The 20404-nt window shown below is 44.4% G+C and overlaps 1 protein-coding gene across 1 annotated transcript; it reads right to left on the bottom strand.

Annotated features, from left to right (window-relative positions):
• Window positions 1-9139: 9139 nt before the first annotated feature.
• On the bottom strand, window positions 9140-10234 carry PtA15_1A866 (uncharacterized protein; the record flags this gene model as incomplete). Its single annotated transcript, XM_053165937.1, has 6 exons — window positions 9140-9169; window positions 9262-9359; window positions 9459-9535; window positions 9610-9802; window positions 9936-10065; window positions 10151-10234. 6 exons carry the CDS (start codon window positions 10232-10234, stop codon window positions 9140-9142), a joined length of 612 nt encoding a protein of 203 aa, XP_053017079.1.
• Window positions 10235-20404: the final 10170 nt, after the last annotated feature.

The following is a 20404-nucleotide window of genomic DNA, read 5'->3' on the forward strand; positions in this document are numbered from 1 at the left end:
TCCTCCTCTTGATGGCCAGGTCTGTTCCGTTCATTGAGAGGAGTAAAGACTCCCCTCAATCAACAATGCAACTATTACGCTAAAAGTAATTAGAGGTGCTAAAAATATAGCGTAGTGCTGGCCGCCAATAATCTGTGCAGTTAGCAATAGCGGTAGCGGTCCAGCGCTACATATAGCGCGTAGCGTAGCAACACCCTTGCTACACCATTTCCCTCCACCGTGTAGTTTAGCTTTTTGAAGGCGCTAACACTAAAAATAGCTGTATTTTAGCGCCAAAGCCGCTACACCCGCTAAAACATTGCTACATTCCAGTTTAGCGGGATGAATGCTAAATATTCAAATTAGCGTAATTTAGCGCAAATTAGCGCAGTAATTAGCACATCAATAATGGGGCTAATGTGCATCCTGCTAAATTTTTAACTTGGCCCAAACATTAGGGCATCAATAGCTTATAATTCTGGAGCTGGAGGTCTAGTTTTTTCCCAGATTAGATAATTACCGCCAATTATTCAATAATTGCCACTAATTATTTAGGCCCCGTTTGGCTGCCGCGTTATACAACATAAATGGTTGAATTTATGACGCGCGACCCCTGGGGGTTTCAAAGTTTTGGTGGCAATGGGGGGCGAACTTTGGGTCGCGGCATCATAAATTTAACCATTTATGACATATAACGCGGCAGCCAAACGGGGCCTTATTAAATTAGCGTAGCAATAAGGAACGCTAATATATTGCTATATTGGTGCAGAGCCGCTAAATATAGCTGAAGCGTAGCAATCAGAATCTAAAAATCACTACTTTCTAGCAATTAAAAACTTCAGATTTTTCTCTAGATAGCAGTTAGTGTTAAATGTAATATGCTGGCGCTAAACTCAATCTTAGCGTAGCAGCGCTAGCTAAATTAGTGTATTACACGCTAACCGTAGCGTAATAGTTGCATTGTTGCCTTCATCACTCTTCTCCTTGAACAGTTTGTTCCGGTCATTGAGGGAGTGTTTCTCCTCTCAGTGAACGGAGCAGACCTGGTCATTGAGGGAGTGTTTCTCCTCTCAGTGAACGGAGCAGACCCGGTCATTGAGGGAGTGTTTTTCCTCTTGGTGACCAGAGCAGACCTGGTCATCAAGAGGATTACTTAATTCCCTCAATGATCAGGTCTGCTCCGGTCACCAAGAGGTGTGTTTCTCCTCTTGATGACTGGGAGTGTTCCGGTTAGAGATGGTCACTTTGCATCTGGGTACCCGCCACATGTTTTTGCTTATTCCGGACATCCACATCCAAAGGTGGATACCCGCTGGCCTGGGCGGGTATCTGCTGATACACACCCCTCAAAACACGGACTTGGCAGGTCTTCCTGCCCGGTCATCCTATTGATAACCGGACATGGGCATTGATGCCCGGTGTGGTAGACGGAAAAGTGAAAAATCAAAAGTATTTTCTCATATACATATTTACTCACAATACCCCTCAAGATACCATCAAACAGACCTCAGAAATGGATTCTACGGCCAATTTTACCCCTAGTCACCACTGGAAGCATCACCTGAACCCCACTGGATTGGAACCTACACTTCTTTGGACACTGGACACCCATCACACGTTCAACATACCCAGTCACCAGCCTGTCACAAGCCTCAAGTCAAGGATCACAGTATTATGCTTATACACATCACAGGATACAAACATACATCTCCCCATCAGACTACAGTCATTACATATTATCAAGTACTCTTCTATTTCCATATTATGATGTCATCACACACTGACTCTGCAGTCTCAGACTTTGTTTATGCACCCCCTGCATCCACCTGTCAAATCATGCAGTCTACTACGTAGCCTTCATGCGGCCCTACTGCATTCTTCTGACATTGCTTATGTACCCTTGACATATTATGACATCATTTGTATCTACTCCCACCAGCTAAAATCCCTCACACTGTTGTCTAGATTAGTTGAAGCCCTAACCCAAAAGCCCTCTGGGGCTCCACTTTTGTCTATATAAGGAGCTCTCTCCTCCCCAGTTGTCAGCTCCTCAGCTCAGTACTCCCCAGTTATTTACATCCCACCTTCACACTTACCATCACATCTATACCTCACCACAACCCTCATATTTGCAAATAAATACTGAACTCACTCTCAACTCTCACATACCTTTCATCAAACAACTTCATCTGGAACTAGACCAGACCTATCATTTGATTAAAACTTGCCAAGCTTAGCTTGGTGGGTCTTGTTATCTGATAGTATAGAAGGGCAGAGTTTGCACCTCCATCATCCCCTTCTCCATTCAGCAAAAGGGTTTCACAACCACTTTTGAGTCTTACACCGGTCATCCTATTGATGACCGGTATGGAGCTCTGCTCGGTGCTAGGCCGGCGCCAGCGCTGGGAGGGGAAAAGGTGCTCTGGGAGCTGCCCTCACGGATGGTCTGGATGAGTCGTAGGGATTTGGGTTGATAGCGTTGGGGGAAGTGGTTTTGAGATGTTTCGCCGGGGTTTGGATCCTTGGCGGCAGTTGTGTTGTTGAGAAGGGATTTGAGGAAAGAATTCTTGTTGATTTGATGGACTCTGGGATGGGACTCGGAAAAAGATTGATATTCTTGATAACCCCTGACTTAATTCCGAACAGGATGCTATGGCCTCCCATCCTCCAAGTTTGCTGGGAACTTGGATTCCTGGAGGCCTGTCACAGACATGTCATCATCTCCTCGCGCGCCATGCGCGCACACACACACAACAGACAACAGAGAAAAGGGAAGAAAAAGACAACACCAAGAAGGAAACAGGAAGAGAAATAGAACCAAGAGCTGAAAACATGAAACCAATAAGAACCATAAGAAATAAGAAAGGGACCAGGGGAAATGTAACTAAACATGACCAACTACATGGAATAAACAAAACCAGAAAAAGACAACAACTGGGAATAAACCCACAGACAGATCTGTGTTAGGACCAAGAAAGAGAAGAAGGGGAAGGAAGGGGAAGTGAGAATGAGGAGAGTGGGGAAAAGGGAGAAGGAATTTGAAGGATAAGAAAGGGATGGGGAAAGGGGAAGTTCTTGAGGATCTTGAAGTCTTTAGGATGAGTGAGAATCTTGATGGTTGCTTTTAGATCTTGATGCTTGCTGAGTATCTTGCTGATCTTGATGGTGGTGGCAGCAGACTGCTTCTGACTAGCTGATAACCAAATGGGTCACCACACCGGTCATGGGCATTGATGCCCAGTCATGGGCATTGATTCCCAGTCATGGGCATTGATGCCCAGTCATGGGCATTGATGCCCAGTCATGGGCATTGATTCCCAGTCATGGGCATTGATGCCCAGTCATCCTATCTATTGATTACCGGTGATGGGCATCAATGCCTGGTCATCCTATTGATGACCGGTCATGGGCATTGATACCTGGTCATTGGCATTGATGCCCAGTCATCACTTGCCCGACTCGCTAAACTGGGGTTGCAAGTCTGTTGGAGATGCTAAGCCAGCACGGAGATTTTGTGCTGCGCAGCTGCAGCTCACATACCCAAAATCCAGCGGATACCCGGGTATCCGCTGGATTTTCCCCAGGATCTGTGAAATCCGCATCCACTGGTGGGTACCCGCAGCGGGTTTGAAGTGACCATCTCTAGTTCCAGTCATTGAGGGGTTTTTTTACTTCGTGATGACCAGGACTGTTCCAGTCATTGAGAGGAGTGCTTAATCCACTCAATGACTGGTGATTTGCACTCCCCATGTGTGCTGCCCAGTCATTGGGGGAGTGTGTGTACTCCGCTCTGGGACCAGCCTGTGCCGGCCATTGACATGGCAAATCCATGAGGTATGTACTTCTGCCCCTCAAACTTTGTTTTCAAGGGGCTGAGTACCCAATCCATGCCTTTTTGGCAGGTTGAAAATCCCCAGCAACGGTGGGCTGCTATGCTACAGTATGCTACAGCACTTCTTTTGGAGCAAAACCTTGCAGCATTAGTGTCAGGGGTAGTCTCTTCTGTGAAGACCTCTGAATGAAAAAATCAAGCTGGCGGTAGGTGTTGGTGGACTGGGTAGTACTAAGAAAAGCTCAAACTACTAGTAGCAATAGATTGCGCAGGAGTTCGGATAGAAAAGGGATCAAAGAATAAGGAGATGGGGAAGTGATGGGAAAGAGTGAGAATAGAGGAGAAAGATATAATTTCCCCAATCATGACCTATAGTTGTAATCCCTTGGGCTTGGTAGGCAAAGGGATAATGAATTCTGTAATCAAAAGGCTATCAAAATCTAGGGGATCCTCTTAGTAGCAAGGTCCCTGAGTTTTAACCACTTGTCTTCACGTGCATCACGCTTGGATAGCTATTCCTATGGGGAATAGCTATCTTGATTAGGGAATGATCAATTCCCTAATGGGGACAATCCTGAGAGTCCGCTACTAGTCACGGTCATCCTTCTGTTAGCATGTACGCGACTGCTCTCTGTTTCGCGTGTCTGATCGCGCTTCTGTTCGCGCTCAGGTTTGCGCTATATGTGGCGCAGTAACACTTCAAGGATAATTAAATTTCCCAAAAAAAATACTCAAAGTTTGAGGTTAGGAAAATCATTGAAAAAAAATCACTCTGTACTGAAAAAAAATGCAAACTGAGCGTGCTCAGCCAAAAAGATAAAAATGTGTCAGACTGAGTAAAAAACAATGGGGCACATTTTTGGGGTGATTTATTGGACGGGCCTGCACAAGGCCCGCATGGGCCCCTAACAGGCCCGTTGGGCCCATTGAAAAAGTAGTATTTTTTTGGAATTCTGATGCTCTGCTAAAATGTGAAATGGGCCAAACTGAATAAAAAACATGGGGGTACATTTTGGGGGAGATTTTTTGGACGGGCCTGAATGAGGCCCACATGGCCCCCACAAAGCCCACTGGGCCCATTGAAAGAGTAGCCTTGGTCAAGAATGCCTATGCTCAGCTAAGAAGCAAAAATGTGTCAACCTGAGTAAAAAACATGGGGCCACACTTTTGGGGAGGGCTTATTGACAGACCTGCATCAGGCCCGTCAAGGCCCACCCAAAGCTGGTTTGGCCAACCCAGAAGTATTCTTGGTCAAGAATGCCCATATATGATGTTTCAGAACAGCACCAATTGACCACTAATCAACAGAAGATATTGAAGGGCTTCTGACATCTGTATGACATTTGTGCACTCACAGAATGTATGTCCAGGCCCTTTCCTTTTCCTTGGAACCCTGTTGGCCCATACAGGCCTGCTGTAGGCCCGTCCAAAAAGCCTCCCCAACAATGTGCCCCTAGGGGTTTTACTCAGTCTGACACATTTTATTTCTTAGCTGAGCATATGCTTTCTTAACCAAGGCTACTCTTTCAATGGGCCCAGTGGGCTTTGTGGGGGCCATGTGGGCCTCATTCAGGCCCGTCCAAAAAAACTCACCAAAAATGTACCCCCATGTTTGTTATTCAGTTTGACCCATTTCAAATTTTAGCAGAGCATCAGAATTCCAAACAAATACTACTTTTTCAATGGGCCCAACGGGCCTGTTAGGGGCCCATGCGGGCCTTGTGCAGGCCCGTCCAATAAATCACCCCAAAAATGTGCCCCATTGTTTTTTACTCAGTCTGACAAATTTTTATTTTTTTGGCTGAGCACGCTCAGTTTGCATTTTTTTTCAGCACCGAGTGATTTTTTTTCAATGATTTTCCCAACCTCAAACTTTGATTATTTTTTTTGGGAAATTTAATTATCCTTGAAGTGTAAGGTGGTAACCTTTTGCGCGGGGGTTTCTAAAGTCGCCTCTTGGCGCAGTGAAGTATCTACTTCATGCGCTCGAGCCTAGGCTGACATTTTACGCTGCTAAACTAGACACTTAGTGTAGCTTGTTGTTTCTGTGCTAATGCTAAAAACAGTGTTAACGCAGAAAAAACATTGCTATGCTAACTGTTAGCATAGCGGATTGAATGCTAACATATTCTTGCCCCCTGGTAGCGTAGCACATAACATTGATCACTAACAGAATTTTGCCCCCTGGCAGTGTCACGGAATAAATTCCCCGCTATTCTAGCGCCAGAAAAAGAAAAAACTGGGCTGTTTCTGCCCATTTTTATGCCCAAGAGGTGATAGATAGGACAGAAGCTGCGCTAAATTTTACTGTACCTTAATTATTAATTGATTATACACTAACGCTACCCACAGAAAAATGTAGCATTAGTGGCTGTTAAAAAAACCCCTAACGCTACGCTGGCGCTTTTATGCGCTTTTCTTGTTTTTGAGTAGCGTTATCGGGATAATTTTGGCCGCTAAAAGTAACTCTTGCATAGCATATCTAAAAAAGGTAACATTACACTACACTACAGCTACTTTTAGCGTAGCTGGCCCACCATTGTCCATAGGTAGCGGGAGCCTGCGCTCAGCTTATTTATTGTATTTCTTTTTCATACTTTTTTATGTCAAATTGAGGGATCCAAAAAGTCGAAGAAATTGGAGGAGGGGCAAGAAAAATTCCCTCTGCCAGCTGGCAGAAAAAAAGAGATAATTTCAAGATTTTAAATCTGCAGTGCACAAAGCGTTTTGAGCTACCACGCACTGTGGCCAGGATGTCAAGGGGACACCCCCTGTAGTGCGCAACAAGTTTTTTGAAGTGCGCAAAGTAAATCAGCTAATCAATACCCTATATATACATGCTTTTTCTATTTGTATGACTTTCTGCCTAGATATGGCCTGTACTGAACCTATAATTGTAAATACCTTCTAAACTAACAGAGCAAGCTAAGAGCATTCACATTTGTTTGCTGAGTTTTGGGGTTAAATAAGCCCAGTTTTGTGGGCAGGTTAGCTGACGGGGTTGCCTTCAAGTGGGCAAAGACATTTGTTTGGTCAGTTTCAGGCTAAAGTGAGCTGAAATGAGTTGCAGACCACCCTAGCCTGAGGCTAGATTTCAGGTTAAGGCTTGCTAAATTTAGCTGATACACACTTACATTGGAAACAGTGTAAGTGTGTAATTCACTCAGTTTTGATAACATCAACACTAACATTTGGTATTTTTGTGCTGTGCCTCTTTTTCAGATGACTTGAACACACAAGCCTCATCTATTGACTGAGCAAAAGACCAAGCTTGTTGGCATGTTGGACGCTGGGATGACGCCAACGGCCATCACATCCAAGACTGGAACTGGACGGACAACCATCTAGGCAATGATCCTTTGATCCGCAGCTTGTGGGACAGTTGTGACAGCCCCTAGGAGCGGCAGACCAAGGAATTTGGACAACCACAAACTTCAGAAGCGGACAAAGATCCTTGGCGACAATCCTCAAGGCTCAAATGAAGATGGCCAAGGTGAAAGACCATCTCAGTACCCCCATTGCAACAGTCACCGCTTGCAGCTGAGCCCATGAACTTGGTTTCAAGAACCGAGTTGCTGTCAAAATACCGTTCCCCACCAAACTCCACTGTCACTGTTGTCTCTGGTTAGCCAAACACCACAAGGATTGGACCTCCAACAACTGGAGGAAAATACTTTGGACAGACAATTTTTTTTTTTAGAAAAAAATAAAATAAAAAAGAAAAGAAAACTTTCTTTTTTCAAGATTTTAACTTATCATCATCCTCCCCAGCTAACTTAGCTAATTCCCTCCTTGGGGGAGCGAAGCGACCTCCGAAGGAGGGACTTACGCCCTATGTGGACCCTGCGGCCTGAGAGAATTATGACTTTTGGTGGGGACTTTTTTAGAATCACTCTCCCTCATGAGCCTCTGCACCATTTTTGAAATTGTTTACATTTCTGGGATGGCCCAAGCTGTCCCTATCTTTCTACTATTTTTTCCCATCCTCAACACCTCTTGTTGAGCTGTAATCAGGGTTGTAACATCATGGATTCCAGATTCTGTACAGTGCAACATGTGTGATACGGGATGTAGCCAACTAGATGAAGTTGCAAAAAAATACATTTGAATGTCATTACATATCCCTAAAAATAGGATAATAGGTGGAAAGATTCTCCTTGATGTTCTGCATCTTTTGTTCCCCTACAACTCAATCACATAATGTGATGTGATGAAGCTACACAGGATTGAAAAAGGCCAAGTTCCTGATTCTCTCAGGCTGCGGGGTCCACTTAGTGTATAAGTCCCTCCTTCGGAGGGTCCCTGCGGGACGGCGTCCCCCCTCCACAAAGAGAGGGACTTAGTTAAGTTAGCCTCCCCAGCTCCCTTCTTACCCCTCCCTGCTTACCACATATTTTTTTTTAAAAAAATTCCCAGAGTTGAAAAATTATCACTTTATATATTATTTTATATTTTTTTTTTTGGCAATGCTGCAATCATCAGCCCCCTGAGCTCCACTGAGCAAAAAATCAGAACCCCCAAAACTCATCTTGGGCCTCAAAAATCAAAAATTGAGGTGCCAAAAATTGTAGATGACACACTGTACTTGTTTTTTTGTCTTTGTGGGCTTGTTAAGCATACAAGGAAGCTTCAAAAAACTCCCAAAAAATCACAGAGGACAACAAAAAGCTTGTCAAATGTTTTTTTTTTTTTTTTTTGAAAAAGTTGCTTCCTTCACCCGTAGTATGCTCAGAGCTTTTTGGAGTGCACAAAGTAAGTCCATTTCTAATTTTGTTTTGGTTTGTATTGAAGTTGTATGATAGAAAAGGAAAAACATCATGAGAGGAGAAAACAAACAGGCAAAGACAAGTTAATATGATTAAGCCATATTTTTTGAAGAAAGACAAAGGGAGAGAAGGGCGGGGAAAGGATTGATGGGAATGATGCAAGGGGAGGATGTAAGAGTCACTGAGGAAACAGAGATGCTTGGATGATGAAGAGGAGAAGAATGTATGAATGAGAGTGAGATTGACAGGAGAGCAGGAGAGTGAGCGAAGTTTGTTAATTAATGCATCATCATTCATGACAGCCCCGCTTTGTTGCTCTTCTTTCGTCCAGTTTTCTTCTATAACCAGAGGGTCAAGAGTCGACGTCCGCATGCAGACCTACCCATACACATGCCCCGCTCTAGTATTAAAATAAGCAATGATATCCTCCCAATCCCCCCGAGAAAACAAAGAGAAAAAAATGAACGCATCCGACCGTCTTCTTATTTCTCGAATCGAACACACACACACGCAACACAACACACTACGCACAATAGAAGAAAGAGTGGGCAAGGTGGGATGATTATTTCGAGCCAGTGTATCGGGCCTTCCGCTGAGACAAAAAGAAAGAGATCACAAACGGCCGTAGTAGTTAAACTCGCGTTCAATCGAGCGAAGCGTAATAATGGATCTAGGGACACTTACCATATAATCCCAGGGGACGTATTTGTATCTCCTCATGTGTGCGATCTGACGCCGCATGGTGATCGAAAACAGGACTAGGAAGTAGACCAGAAGGATGGCTGTATGTGTACAAAAATGTTGGAAAGGGGGATGATGTTGGGTGAGTTGGGGCCGGAAAAGAACAGCAGGTCCCGCCGTTGAAGGAATGAGAAACTGACGCCAAAAGACAGGGACATCTGTGAATTCGAAGCAGGTAGCGAACAAGGAAAAGATCGTCGCTCTGGTGGCCGAATGCCTAGATGAAGAACACACAGAAAAAAGGGGACAGGGGTTAGATAGGAACGGTGGCATCATGGAGAGGGTAGGTACCAGAATTTGAACTCCGGCAAGCGTCGGATAAACGGCTTGAACTCATCGCCGTCCATTGTCTGTCCTCCCAGTAGACCGCTCGTGCTTCCAGGCCCTCCTTCCTCAACCTCATTCTCGGCCGCATCTTGCTCGATTGACGGGTCAAATTTCGGCTGTAGAAACGATAGGAACAAGTTCAAAAGATAGATCCCCACTATTTCACGCCCAGCATGTCATGATGCAAGAAGAAAATGAAAATGATCAGTGTGCTATCGAATCAATATTTAGACCTGCGCTCCTTCATTTTTTTTTCCCGGAGTGCATATGGATGTTCTTGAAGCACTCACGAGCATATGTGACGATGTACCATCCTTGAGACAAAAGGATCCTGAGCATGAAGACGACGATAAGTCCAGTGGTAGACAGCCATCTGTAGGTAGTATAGGGAGTCAATCTATCCAGTTGGTATTGATAAGCCTACACAGAGAGGAAAAAAGGCAATACACCCATCAGAGTCGAATATTCTTCAAACAACGAGAAGAAGACGATGGGGGGTGCACACTTTTTCTAACTCCCGGTATTTCCTTGTGAACGCCGTTTCGTTTGACTCTTCATCTTGCATCAGGTTCGAGTCGGCACTCATCATCTCGGGTGAATCTCTTCCACTGTTGGTGGGGCTGGTTGCGCTTGGATGTGATCGAGACTGGCTTCCAACGAGAGTGGTTCTGTTGCTTTCCCTGCGTTGGTCTTGCTAGTGTGCTTGTGAGTGGTTCGAAGTGTGCACGTGGCCATTCCGTCTCTTGGCCTGCCTCGACCCTCTGGCCTCTCGACCCTCCGTCTCACCGGCCCTGGCTGCGAGGGGGGTTACCAGTTTCAGCCTCTTTTTACCCCGTGTTACACAGCCCTGGATATCAAATATGTACAACAAACCTTGACTCCTTCAAACTCGCCTCAATAATTTTCCCTCCCTACAAAAACAGTCACTGGACCTGGTTGTCCCTGTCGTTACGAACAGACCCCTTGCGAGACAGTGAGTTCTTCTTTGAGAGGTTTTTTTAAATTTAGCAGGGAACAATTGATTATGTACCAAAACAATGGAGGACTTCCCGTCGGCTAAACTGCTTAATTTAGAGGGACAGGCTACCTTACTGGCTGGTGAAAACTAATTGATATCGTGTTTTCACCAGCAAACAAGGTTTAGCGGCCTCCTATAAATCAAGCCTTTAGGCAACGGGAAGTCCTCCAATTGTTGGACCAAAGGAGTCGATAAGCAAATTTTATAATAAATTCTGCCTTTTATGTTAGAGCATCTCTACTTATGGTGTTCAAAGTTGGTTTGCATAATTTTATGCATGCATAAGTCATAGAATCATAAAAATATTTTGGTGAGGAAATTTTGTATTACACAATCAGACAGTCATAGCCCCTGCAAAAAGGTTTTTATGATTTTTATGATTTATGCATGCATAAAATTATGCAAACCAACTTTGAACACCATAACTGTGGGCTTTAAATTGGGGGACTAAACCAACTTTAGTCACCCGGGGGCAATTTAGCTCCTCCACCCAAGGTCGTAAAGGTTGTCCTAAGTAGGGAACCCCCCCTGGTGAGCTATAGCATGCCCATATCTAGGAAACTGTAGCTCCCCAGATATTCCCTCTGGCCTAAATATCACACAGTCAGAGGTAGAGCTGGGCGCTTTGCACCCGGGTACCCGCAGGCTGTTTTGACCCAAACCGGACATCCGCACCCGCACCCGCACCTGTTGGCAAGTGGATGACTTCCCATCATATCTGAGACCCTTCCAGTTGATGATATAGACCCGAAAAGTTTAGATTTTTGCAGGGAAATCTAGCTTTTTGAGCTTCAGATCACTTCTGGGAGGCCCTCAGATCTCGAAGGGAAGTCACCCAGTACCCGCTCAATTGGGCGGGTACCCACGCGGATACCCACGGGTACACGTCAGCCAAAACGCACTTAGAAGTCAAGAATCACATTGTATTGCATCATTTCATAGTTTTGGTGATAGTAGAGTGGTAGATCACTCCACTATCACAACATTACCATCAGTGGCACCCTTTTCCTTTCTTCTGCTCTTATTCTTATTCTTCATCTTTTTGTTGTATTTGTGTAGCAACAGAGGTTGGATGTTGTTGTTCTTTGAATAGAATGCCAAGGCCATTCCTCAATTCACTGACTTTGCATGTAGGCTGTGTCTCCTTGTTGAGATGTAATCTTGGCCAAAGCTGAATGTACACTTGACATCAACTGTTGTGGCTAATTGTTTTATGACAACAGGTCAGTTTTTTGTTTTTTGTATTTGCAAAAGATCAAGTTTTTCCTACCTGGGCAACGCAGGACATCAAGAGCCATCTGTAAGAGGCCATGGTGGGTATTTCTGCTTTGCTTCTCCTCAACCCACCACTGGAGCCTGTTGATTGGTTTGCCATTGTTTAAATACAGGCCACCAGAGAGCCATGTGTCAATGGGGTCCAATGGTGCTTCAGCGGGCCTTGTAAAGAACCTAGACTTTTAATTGCTATAAACCAGAACCAGAACTAAAAGGAAAAAATAGATGAGAACAAGGGATAAACAATATAAGGAAGAAAGAAACAAACCCTGAGACAATAGAGGCTATAAAGATGAGGACAACAACAAATGTGAGACGACAAGAGAGTGATAGCTGTGAGAATGTAGTGAATGAGTTATTCGACAAGGGGATTGAGGAGACGTTTGAGAAAGAAGAACAAACCCTAGCAATGTAGGCAACAATTTTTTTTATGGAGAAGGAAAAGGAATAGTAAGGACTTGATCTAGGAGGGAAACTGAGAAAGAAGGAGGGATTAGTATCAGGGATTGGAAGAGCCAGGTCAATGAGAGATCGTAAATGCGGAGGTGCATTTCTCACCAAGTTGGAAGCCAGTACGGCTGTCCAAGTTAAGGCTTTGGGAACTTTTGAGGTCGCGAGCAAAGAGTATTGGTGATGTTGTCGGCGGAAGACTAGATCGAAGTCAAAGAGTTTATTGATTGATGAGTCGTGGGTAAGAAGATTTAAGTTGAGATCAATAAGTGAAGAAGTGGTGGCCGTGGAAATGAGCAAGTGAGTGACGCTATTCAGATAGGTTTCATTTAGTGATACCAAAAGACCAAAAAATAGTAGAGGACAGCGGAAGAGCAGCGCACGAGGCGCTTGAGCTTGAGAGATGTGCAGCAGAGTGCGCTCGAGTTTCAACACCTTGCTATAGCAGCAGCACCAAGTCCTGCTAGAACACCTGCTTGGGGCTGAAGGAGGATTTGGCTAGTTAACTTGGTGATTGTTAGAAATCAAGAGATGTTTTTATCTTTGCTGGTGCTTTCTTTGGATGTTTTGGGACTTTGATTGGGTTTTGAGGCTTATACCACTTGTGGTACATCTTGCGAGTGAGTTTGATTGCCTCATCAATCCAAGCTTTAGGCCATTTGGCCAGCTTGAATTATTTGTCCTTGAAAGAGGGATGCATAACTGCAAGTTTTGAAAAGATTAGTGTGATGAATGCAAAAAGATTAGATTGGAAGGAGAAAAACAACTCACCCATTGCTATTCTGTAAATGGGTGAAAAGTTGGTGAGGGAATGGAGGACTTCCTGTGCGATCTGGGACTCTTGCAGATGTCAATATAGACCCGAAAAGTCTAGATTTTTGCAGGGAAATCTAGCTTTTTGGGGTCCAGATCACTTCTGGGAGACCCGCAGATTCCGACAGGAAGTCCTCCAATAGTAATTATTTGTAATACAAGCCCAGCATGGCACATGTTTTGTAATGCAGGAGGGTAAAATGGATCTTCTTTGGCAATTACAGCTGAAAGGCCCGCTGTGATTTTATCAATGAAGATGACCACTTTGGCCACCCAAGGTGAGGGTTTTGTCAATACTTGAAGTGTCATTTCATAAAACGGTTTAAGGACCTGCACCAGGTCCGCCACCAAGTCAAAGTCTTGCTGGCTCACATGGTTGTTGCAAGGTAAACCAAACTGTTTATCACACTGCCACATAATACTGCAATACAAAATATGTCAGCACCATGAAAAATATGAGGGAACTAGGTGTCAATATGAGGGAACTAGGTGTCAGGTGACATGAAGCTAATTCCAGCCTTTATTCCAGCCTTACTCCCAGGAACAATTGTTGAAACCCCCTGATAATGACAAGGGGACCATTGTTATTGAAGGGGTGTATTGTTGGAGTACCACTGGAATTTCAACACATGTTACTGCATGTCACCTGACACCTATTCACATCAATTTTTTCATGGTGCAGTCTGCTTCATCCCTGCAGCTTTGGTAAATAAACTTCATAGCATTCTTTCATCTGACAATGCTTGACAACTGCAGGTATGTGGAGTTCCACCGAGTTGGGACATCCCGCTCAACATTGTGAGGCTTCTGGAATCTATTTTCTTGACAAAGCTGAACAAATTTGGCCTTTGAGTTTGGAAACTTCCTCAATTTGGTTGCAATGGCGCGGAACTGGATAAAATAAAAAAACATTCAGTTGGGGAGGGTTACAGGAGTGGGAAATTGATTAAACAACCTTTCCAAGGGATCAACAACACAGTCCAAAGTATAAGCATTATCATCTCCTTCTTCTTCAATATCTTCAAGATCATCCAGAGTGAGCTTTTCATTGTCTGCCAAATCACCATTGGTCCCGCTCATTTCATGGATATCAGTGATCTCCTCTTCATGATCAGATTCACTATTTTCTGCATCTGAATTCAACTTTTCAAAAAGATCATGTGCCTCATCTTTGTCATTGGAATTTTCCACCTCAGTCGCTCCAGTGTGGCTATTTTTGATATGTGCAAATGGTCAGAGGATTGTCTTGACAAATACAATGAGGTTAAGGATATGTGCAAAGCGCCTTATCCACTCTGGCTCACCTTGGAACTGTTTCCAATTAAGTTTCTCCAACTCTGCAATCATTGTCCCGTTGTTTGCCGCGTTTTCGGAAACAATACCAAAGATCTTATGAGATGAATAGACCTTTAGAGGCAGTCAGACAATGAAAAAGATAAAGGAAAGGTGATTGTACCCGGTTTTGCAATCCAAACCTATCAACAATGTATTGGACTATGCGCGCCAAATATTCACTGGTATGCCTTTCTTTTGTCCAGCAGCATTGAATTAAGCTTGATGGTGCTGGTACCATCATCTAACAGTTGGTAGATCACCGCCCCAATGATTTCAAATCCATTGGGTGTTTGCCACGTATTGACACCCAAGTACAGTGCTCCTTAGAGAATGTCAACCGGTACCTGGCACCCGCGGGCGGGTACCACCCACACCCGCCAGGCGGTGCAAGATGCGGTACCAGGTGCCCGTATTTTTGGAAAAAGCGGTGCGGTAACCAGGTACCGCCCCCAAGTACCGCTTTCCCCCGCCAGGTTAATTGGGTAACCCTTGGACCCCCGGCCCTTACCCTGCTTTGAGCTGCCCTCAATGACTGGAAATAGACTGGTCATGGGCCAGGTCATCAAGAACGGCCCTGGTACAACCATTGAGGGGAGTAACAACTCCCCTCAATGAAAAGTGTGTAATGCTTGTTGGGGGAGTACCCTCAATGACCATGACCAACCTGTTTGAGAACCGGAACAGGTTGTTCATTGCTGTTCTGGTCATTGAGAGGTCCTCCCCTCAATGACAGACCTGTTTCAGTCATCAAGGGGAGGAACTCATGATGACACATCCGTTCTGGTCATCAAGGACCCCCTTGATGAAAAAAAATCCGGCGGGTACCGCTGTTACCCGCCTAAAAAACCCGTGGTACCCGCCAGGCAGTGCCGGGTGCCCGTTTTTGGCACAAACTGCGCGGGTACCGGCGGTGTAAATGGTACCTGGGTCTGTTTTAACATTCTCTAGTGCCCCTTTGTGGACCTGAATCACACAAGCCATTATTCTAAACATTCCAAATAAATAAAAACAGAGGATAAAAGTGTAGAAAACTCACCCTCAATTCCTGGGATAGTTTCTCCTGAACACACAAATAGAGCCTGTGAATCGCAGTTGAAACCATTTTTTGATTGGGGAGATGAATCAAGATTGTTGAATGCAAAATTTTCTTTAGAGTTGAATTACGGAATAAAGAGACTAGATCCAAATAGAGAGAAGAGAAATATGAGGGAAGATAAGAAATTTATAAAAGTTATTTTCTTTATGAGTCTATGCCTAGTAGGCGGATTTTCACTAGTCTTTTGAAGACTTTCTGTAGCCTAATCAAGTTGACCTCTTCAATAAAATATATAAAAGGAACAAGCAAAATATATATTGGATTGTGATGTTTTATTGTAGGCCAAAGAAGCTCTGAGGGTTTTTACCATCAAACCCAAATAAAATTTTATTTGGAAGATATAGATCATTCAAAAGACGGAGATTCTAGATATATAATGATTTAACTAAATATCAGAGATCTCCTAATTACTGATTGGAAACTTAAGGAATGAGGTACCTAAGTGCTGTCTCTAGCAAGCACAAGTAATAAACGACTTATTTTCTGAGGTGTATAGAGATAGAGGAAAAGTTTAATGTTATGAGAGATCAAGAAAGATCATTAGTAAACTAATCATACTTGAATTCTGATCCTACCTTAATTAGGATATAACTAGGTTGATGAGGTCAACCAGCTAGTAATAATATAATCAAAAGGTGTTTGGAGTTCTTTGTAGAATAGGTATCAAAAATGGTTTGTTCTGTTTTCTCTGAGGAGCGGGAAGAATCTTTTCTCATTCCAATCTTATCAATCTCTTTGAGTTCTCCGCGCTAGCCAAACAGATATTGACACCGGCTTCGTAATTGTACTTAGTCTGACCTCTGAAGCTTGTTACTTGTATCTGTTTAATTTTATAATCTAATTCTTAGCTCCTATTTAGGTTTGTGATCATACATAATAGACTATTGTTTGCTCATTTACAATAGCACACACACATTCATCTCACTCAATGGTGCTTTTGGAGGACTTCCTGTCAATCTGGAAAGTCAGCTCTGAGCTGCCAGATTTCAGATTTTGCAGGGAAATCTAGGTCCCCAAAGATCCCCAAAGTTCAGATTTTCCTTCAAAATCTGAAATTCTAGCTTTATTCAATAGTGACTAGAAGTCCTCCATTGTCTGTCCATTCATCTTTCTCAATGGTGCTCTAGTCTCAAATCTAACAATATTTATTCACAAGAGGGGGTCTCAAATATGACCAAAACCACCTTTACGTAATTGACTGGTCTGAAAAACCCCATTATTTTTAAAACATGTTTTTCCTTCACATACCCCATTTTGAGATCCATTAAGGGTGATGAATTTGATTTTTGGCTAAAATTGGTTTCCAATTATAGTTTCTCATATTTGATACCCCCTAATGAGACCTTTTGGACATGGACAGCTGCTTCACCCTGGCTGTTGTTCATCAGTTCCAGCACCTCAAGCTCTACCTTAATGGCAGACCTTAGCTACTTCATACTGGGGAACAACTTCGGGACACCCAGTTGTGGCTTGACCATTAATCACCACTCAGCAAGTCCACAGAGCACCTTTTCTGTAAAAGTCCGTTTGAACACTTTCAGAAACATCTGCTTGGTTGTCCCCATATTGGTGGTCACAATCTTGTTCCGCTCCAAGCAGCAAAGAACCTGGTTGAAGCTGGTGATGTAAGACATGTACCCCACTCTGGTTTGAATGCCATCTTTTACTGCACATTCTGAGGCCACCCTTTTCAAGTTGCTCTCGTTTTACCTAGGTCTGCAGTCCTCCCATTTCTCAAGCATCTTGTCCTTCAGCTTGGTCCAATCCATCTTTTTGAACCCCTTCATGTCCTTCACTTCCCGCAAGTCCTTGCCTTCTGGAAAGAAGTTGACCACCTGGTATCCCTTATCCGCATTAGTCAGGTTTTCCTGTACCACCACCCTCTCAAACCAGTCAATACAGCACTCCACCTCTTCCGTCAAAAACTTAAGATGTGGATAATCCTGCGGCTGTATTGGTTCCCCAGTCGGCAAAGGAACCTGCTGGATGTTGTCTGCCTAGCACTTTGTCCATGGTCTTGTGTTTGAGAGTTTCTTGGTGTATGCCGTAAGTTCTGCTTGATGTTCCCACTACAGGGTCCATTCTTCCAGTCGCCGCAGCTGGTCTGCTGTTAAAACTGCCACAATTGACGTAGTTGGAGAGAATTGACTCCGCACTAATGAAAATGGTAGTTGTCCTAGAAAATTTCTTGGTCTTGCTGCTGCTCCTAACCACAATTGTCAGCCTTGAGCTGATGAAGAAGATACTTCACTGCGCCAAAAGGCTACTTCATTAACCTCTGCGCAGAACATAAGGAGCGCGGACAGGAGCGCAAACCTGAACGCGAACAGGAGCGCGAACCAGAGCGCAAACAAAGACGCTTTCAGGAGAATAAGACTAGCCATGTAAAGGCTAAGATGAGAAAGTCCGCGATGAATAGCGGACCCTCAACTCAAAACAGAAACACTACTCCCTATTAAGGGATTAGTATCCTTAATGAATACCAAACTATTCCCTACCGGAATAGTTATCCAAGCGCGAAGTACGCAAACCCAAGCGGTTAAAACCCAAGGGATCTCGCTACAAAGAGATCCCCCAGATTTTTTGATAGACTTAGATTACTAAGAATCAACGATCCACTCGCCTACCAAGCCCAAGCAATTACAACTACAGGTTGTGATTGGGGCTTTATATCTCCCATCTCTCTTTCTCTTTGCTTCATCATTCTTCCCTCTACTCCTATTCTTTGACCCTTTTCCCCTCCAAACTCTTGCGCTATTCCTATCTACCCGTAGTTCTAACCGTATTAGCTTCCCTTTAGTTTGCTATCTTCCACTGCCTGCTCTATTCTGTCATTCAGAGGTAGTCACAGAAAGACTACCCCTGACAACAATTGTGTTTCAAAAACCCCAGTTGATGATTCCTTGGTTTTTCCCACGGTTACTGTGTCTCCACTGTCTGACAAACTGCCTTCTCCAATTTGTGATTCTTTGTTGCCTGGAGTAAAGAAATCTTCTTCCAAAGAGCTCATTCACTGATTCTGCATGTAAGTAGTTCCTGAGTCACCAATAACAACACAAATTTGGGTTCCTGGCCAGAACCCCACTGGTGATAATTAAGTTTGGGTAGTGTGTAGAAATGACCACTTCCGCCTTCTTCAAGAATGTATTTATCCGGGCTGAGTGATTATCAATGTCTTGGCTCTGTAATGCTATGTTCAACGTTGTAACAGCTGCGCTGCTTTTAGCGCAGCGAAGCGGTTAGCGCAGCGGTTTTTTGTGCCGCTGCGCTAAACGCTGCGCGCAGCGGCCAGACCGCTGCGCTAACCGCTTCTTGTTTTCCTGGGAAAAAAAAGATAATTTTAGCGCGCTAAAAAAAGCGGTCACATAGCGCTGAACCGCTGCGCTTCAGCAGTAGCGCAGCGGTTTGAAAAGAAGAAAGGAAATGGTCTAAATCATGTTAAAAGAGGTTTAACATGCAGTTAAATTCCGCTATCCGCTAAATTAGCGGATAGCGCAGCGGATTTTCACTTCCGCTGCGCTATCGCTAATTGCCCTGAGTGGGTAGCGGTCAACCGCTGCGCGTAGCGAGTAGCGCAGCGGTTTTTTCAACAGCTTCCGCTACGTGCCTCTGGGACGTAGCCATGTGACCGCTGCGCTGCGCTAAATGACCGCTTTTTTTAGCGCAGCGCAGCGTTTACAACGTTGCTATGTTCCGCTAGCCTTCAGCGCTCTGCAATGAGCCTGATCTATAGCGTAATAATCCGCAATTGATGAAGCTCTGCACTCCGCAAGCACACACTACATGTAAAAGTCAAGCAAGTGCCACCAGTTGACATGTGAGAGCGCTAAGGAATATGGTGATGGAAATTCAGCCTTTGTCATAGTTTTCCATTGACCAAGCTTCAATGCACAGTCACTGTGAATCATGCACAGTGACTGTGCCAAAAAAACTGATGTCTGCTTGAGCAGAGATAAAATGGAAGTTACACTGGAGAATGCCTCATGTCAACTGCTGTCACTTGCCTGACTTCCGCAGTAGCAATCAAGTAAGCAAAATGAGGGTCACATAAAACTCTTGCAGATGTCGCCCGTCAACATCCCCAGAGCAAATCTGAGAGAGGCCCCTCCACGCGGATGTTGTGCCCTAGGACGACGGCATGACCACTATTTGTTAAAGTTTCTTGTATGCGTGAGACGACCTCGCGCCACGTTAGGTGAAATCGGCAGTCGCCCAATTGATACCTAAAAAGGGAAGACCTGGCGGTGCCGACCTCTGCCAGCCATTGTTTTGTGGCTTTCACCGGGCACAGGACCCCTTTCTGCGTTGTCAAGACGATCAACTGAGGGCAACCCGGAGCCGCTCTCTTAGCTGACCTGATCGTCCACGTTGCCACCTTGCCTAGAGACGGGTCGGTAGAGAAGGCCACATCTGAAGTCAACAAGGAAGAGCCGTACGGCAGGGGACCTGATCTCGTGGTGTATGTGATTTCCGCAAAACGTGCCAAGCCCCAGAAGGCAGCAATGGCCAAGTCCGCAACCGCTCTCTCCAAGTTGTCGCCCCCGAGACGCAAATTCGCGACCGCGACGATTTGCCACAGCATTACTGCGGGCTTAGGTTTTGAGGAACACCTGCTGGGCGGGGATTCAATTGACAAATAAGTCACTCTTACAGACTGCTCTCCGCTTTACCAAGTTGCTATGAGTTTACATTTCTCTTGATCAAACTTTACTCTTGTTTGATTGATTCTGATTGCAGTTTTTTTAGTTATTCATCCGTCTTTCAAGGATGAA

This window comes from Puccinia triticina, chromosome 1A (assembly GCF_026914185.1).
Source record: "Puccinia triticina chromosome 1A, complete sequence".
NCBI classification, from domain to species: domain Eukaryota; kingdom Fungi; phylum Basidiomycota; class Pucciniomycetes; order Pucciniales; family Pucciniaceae; genus Puccinia; species Puccinia triticina.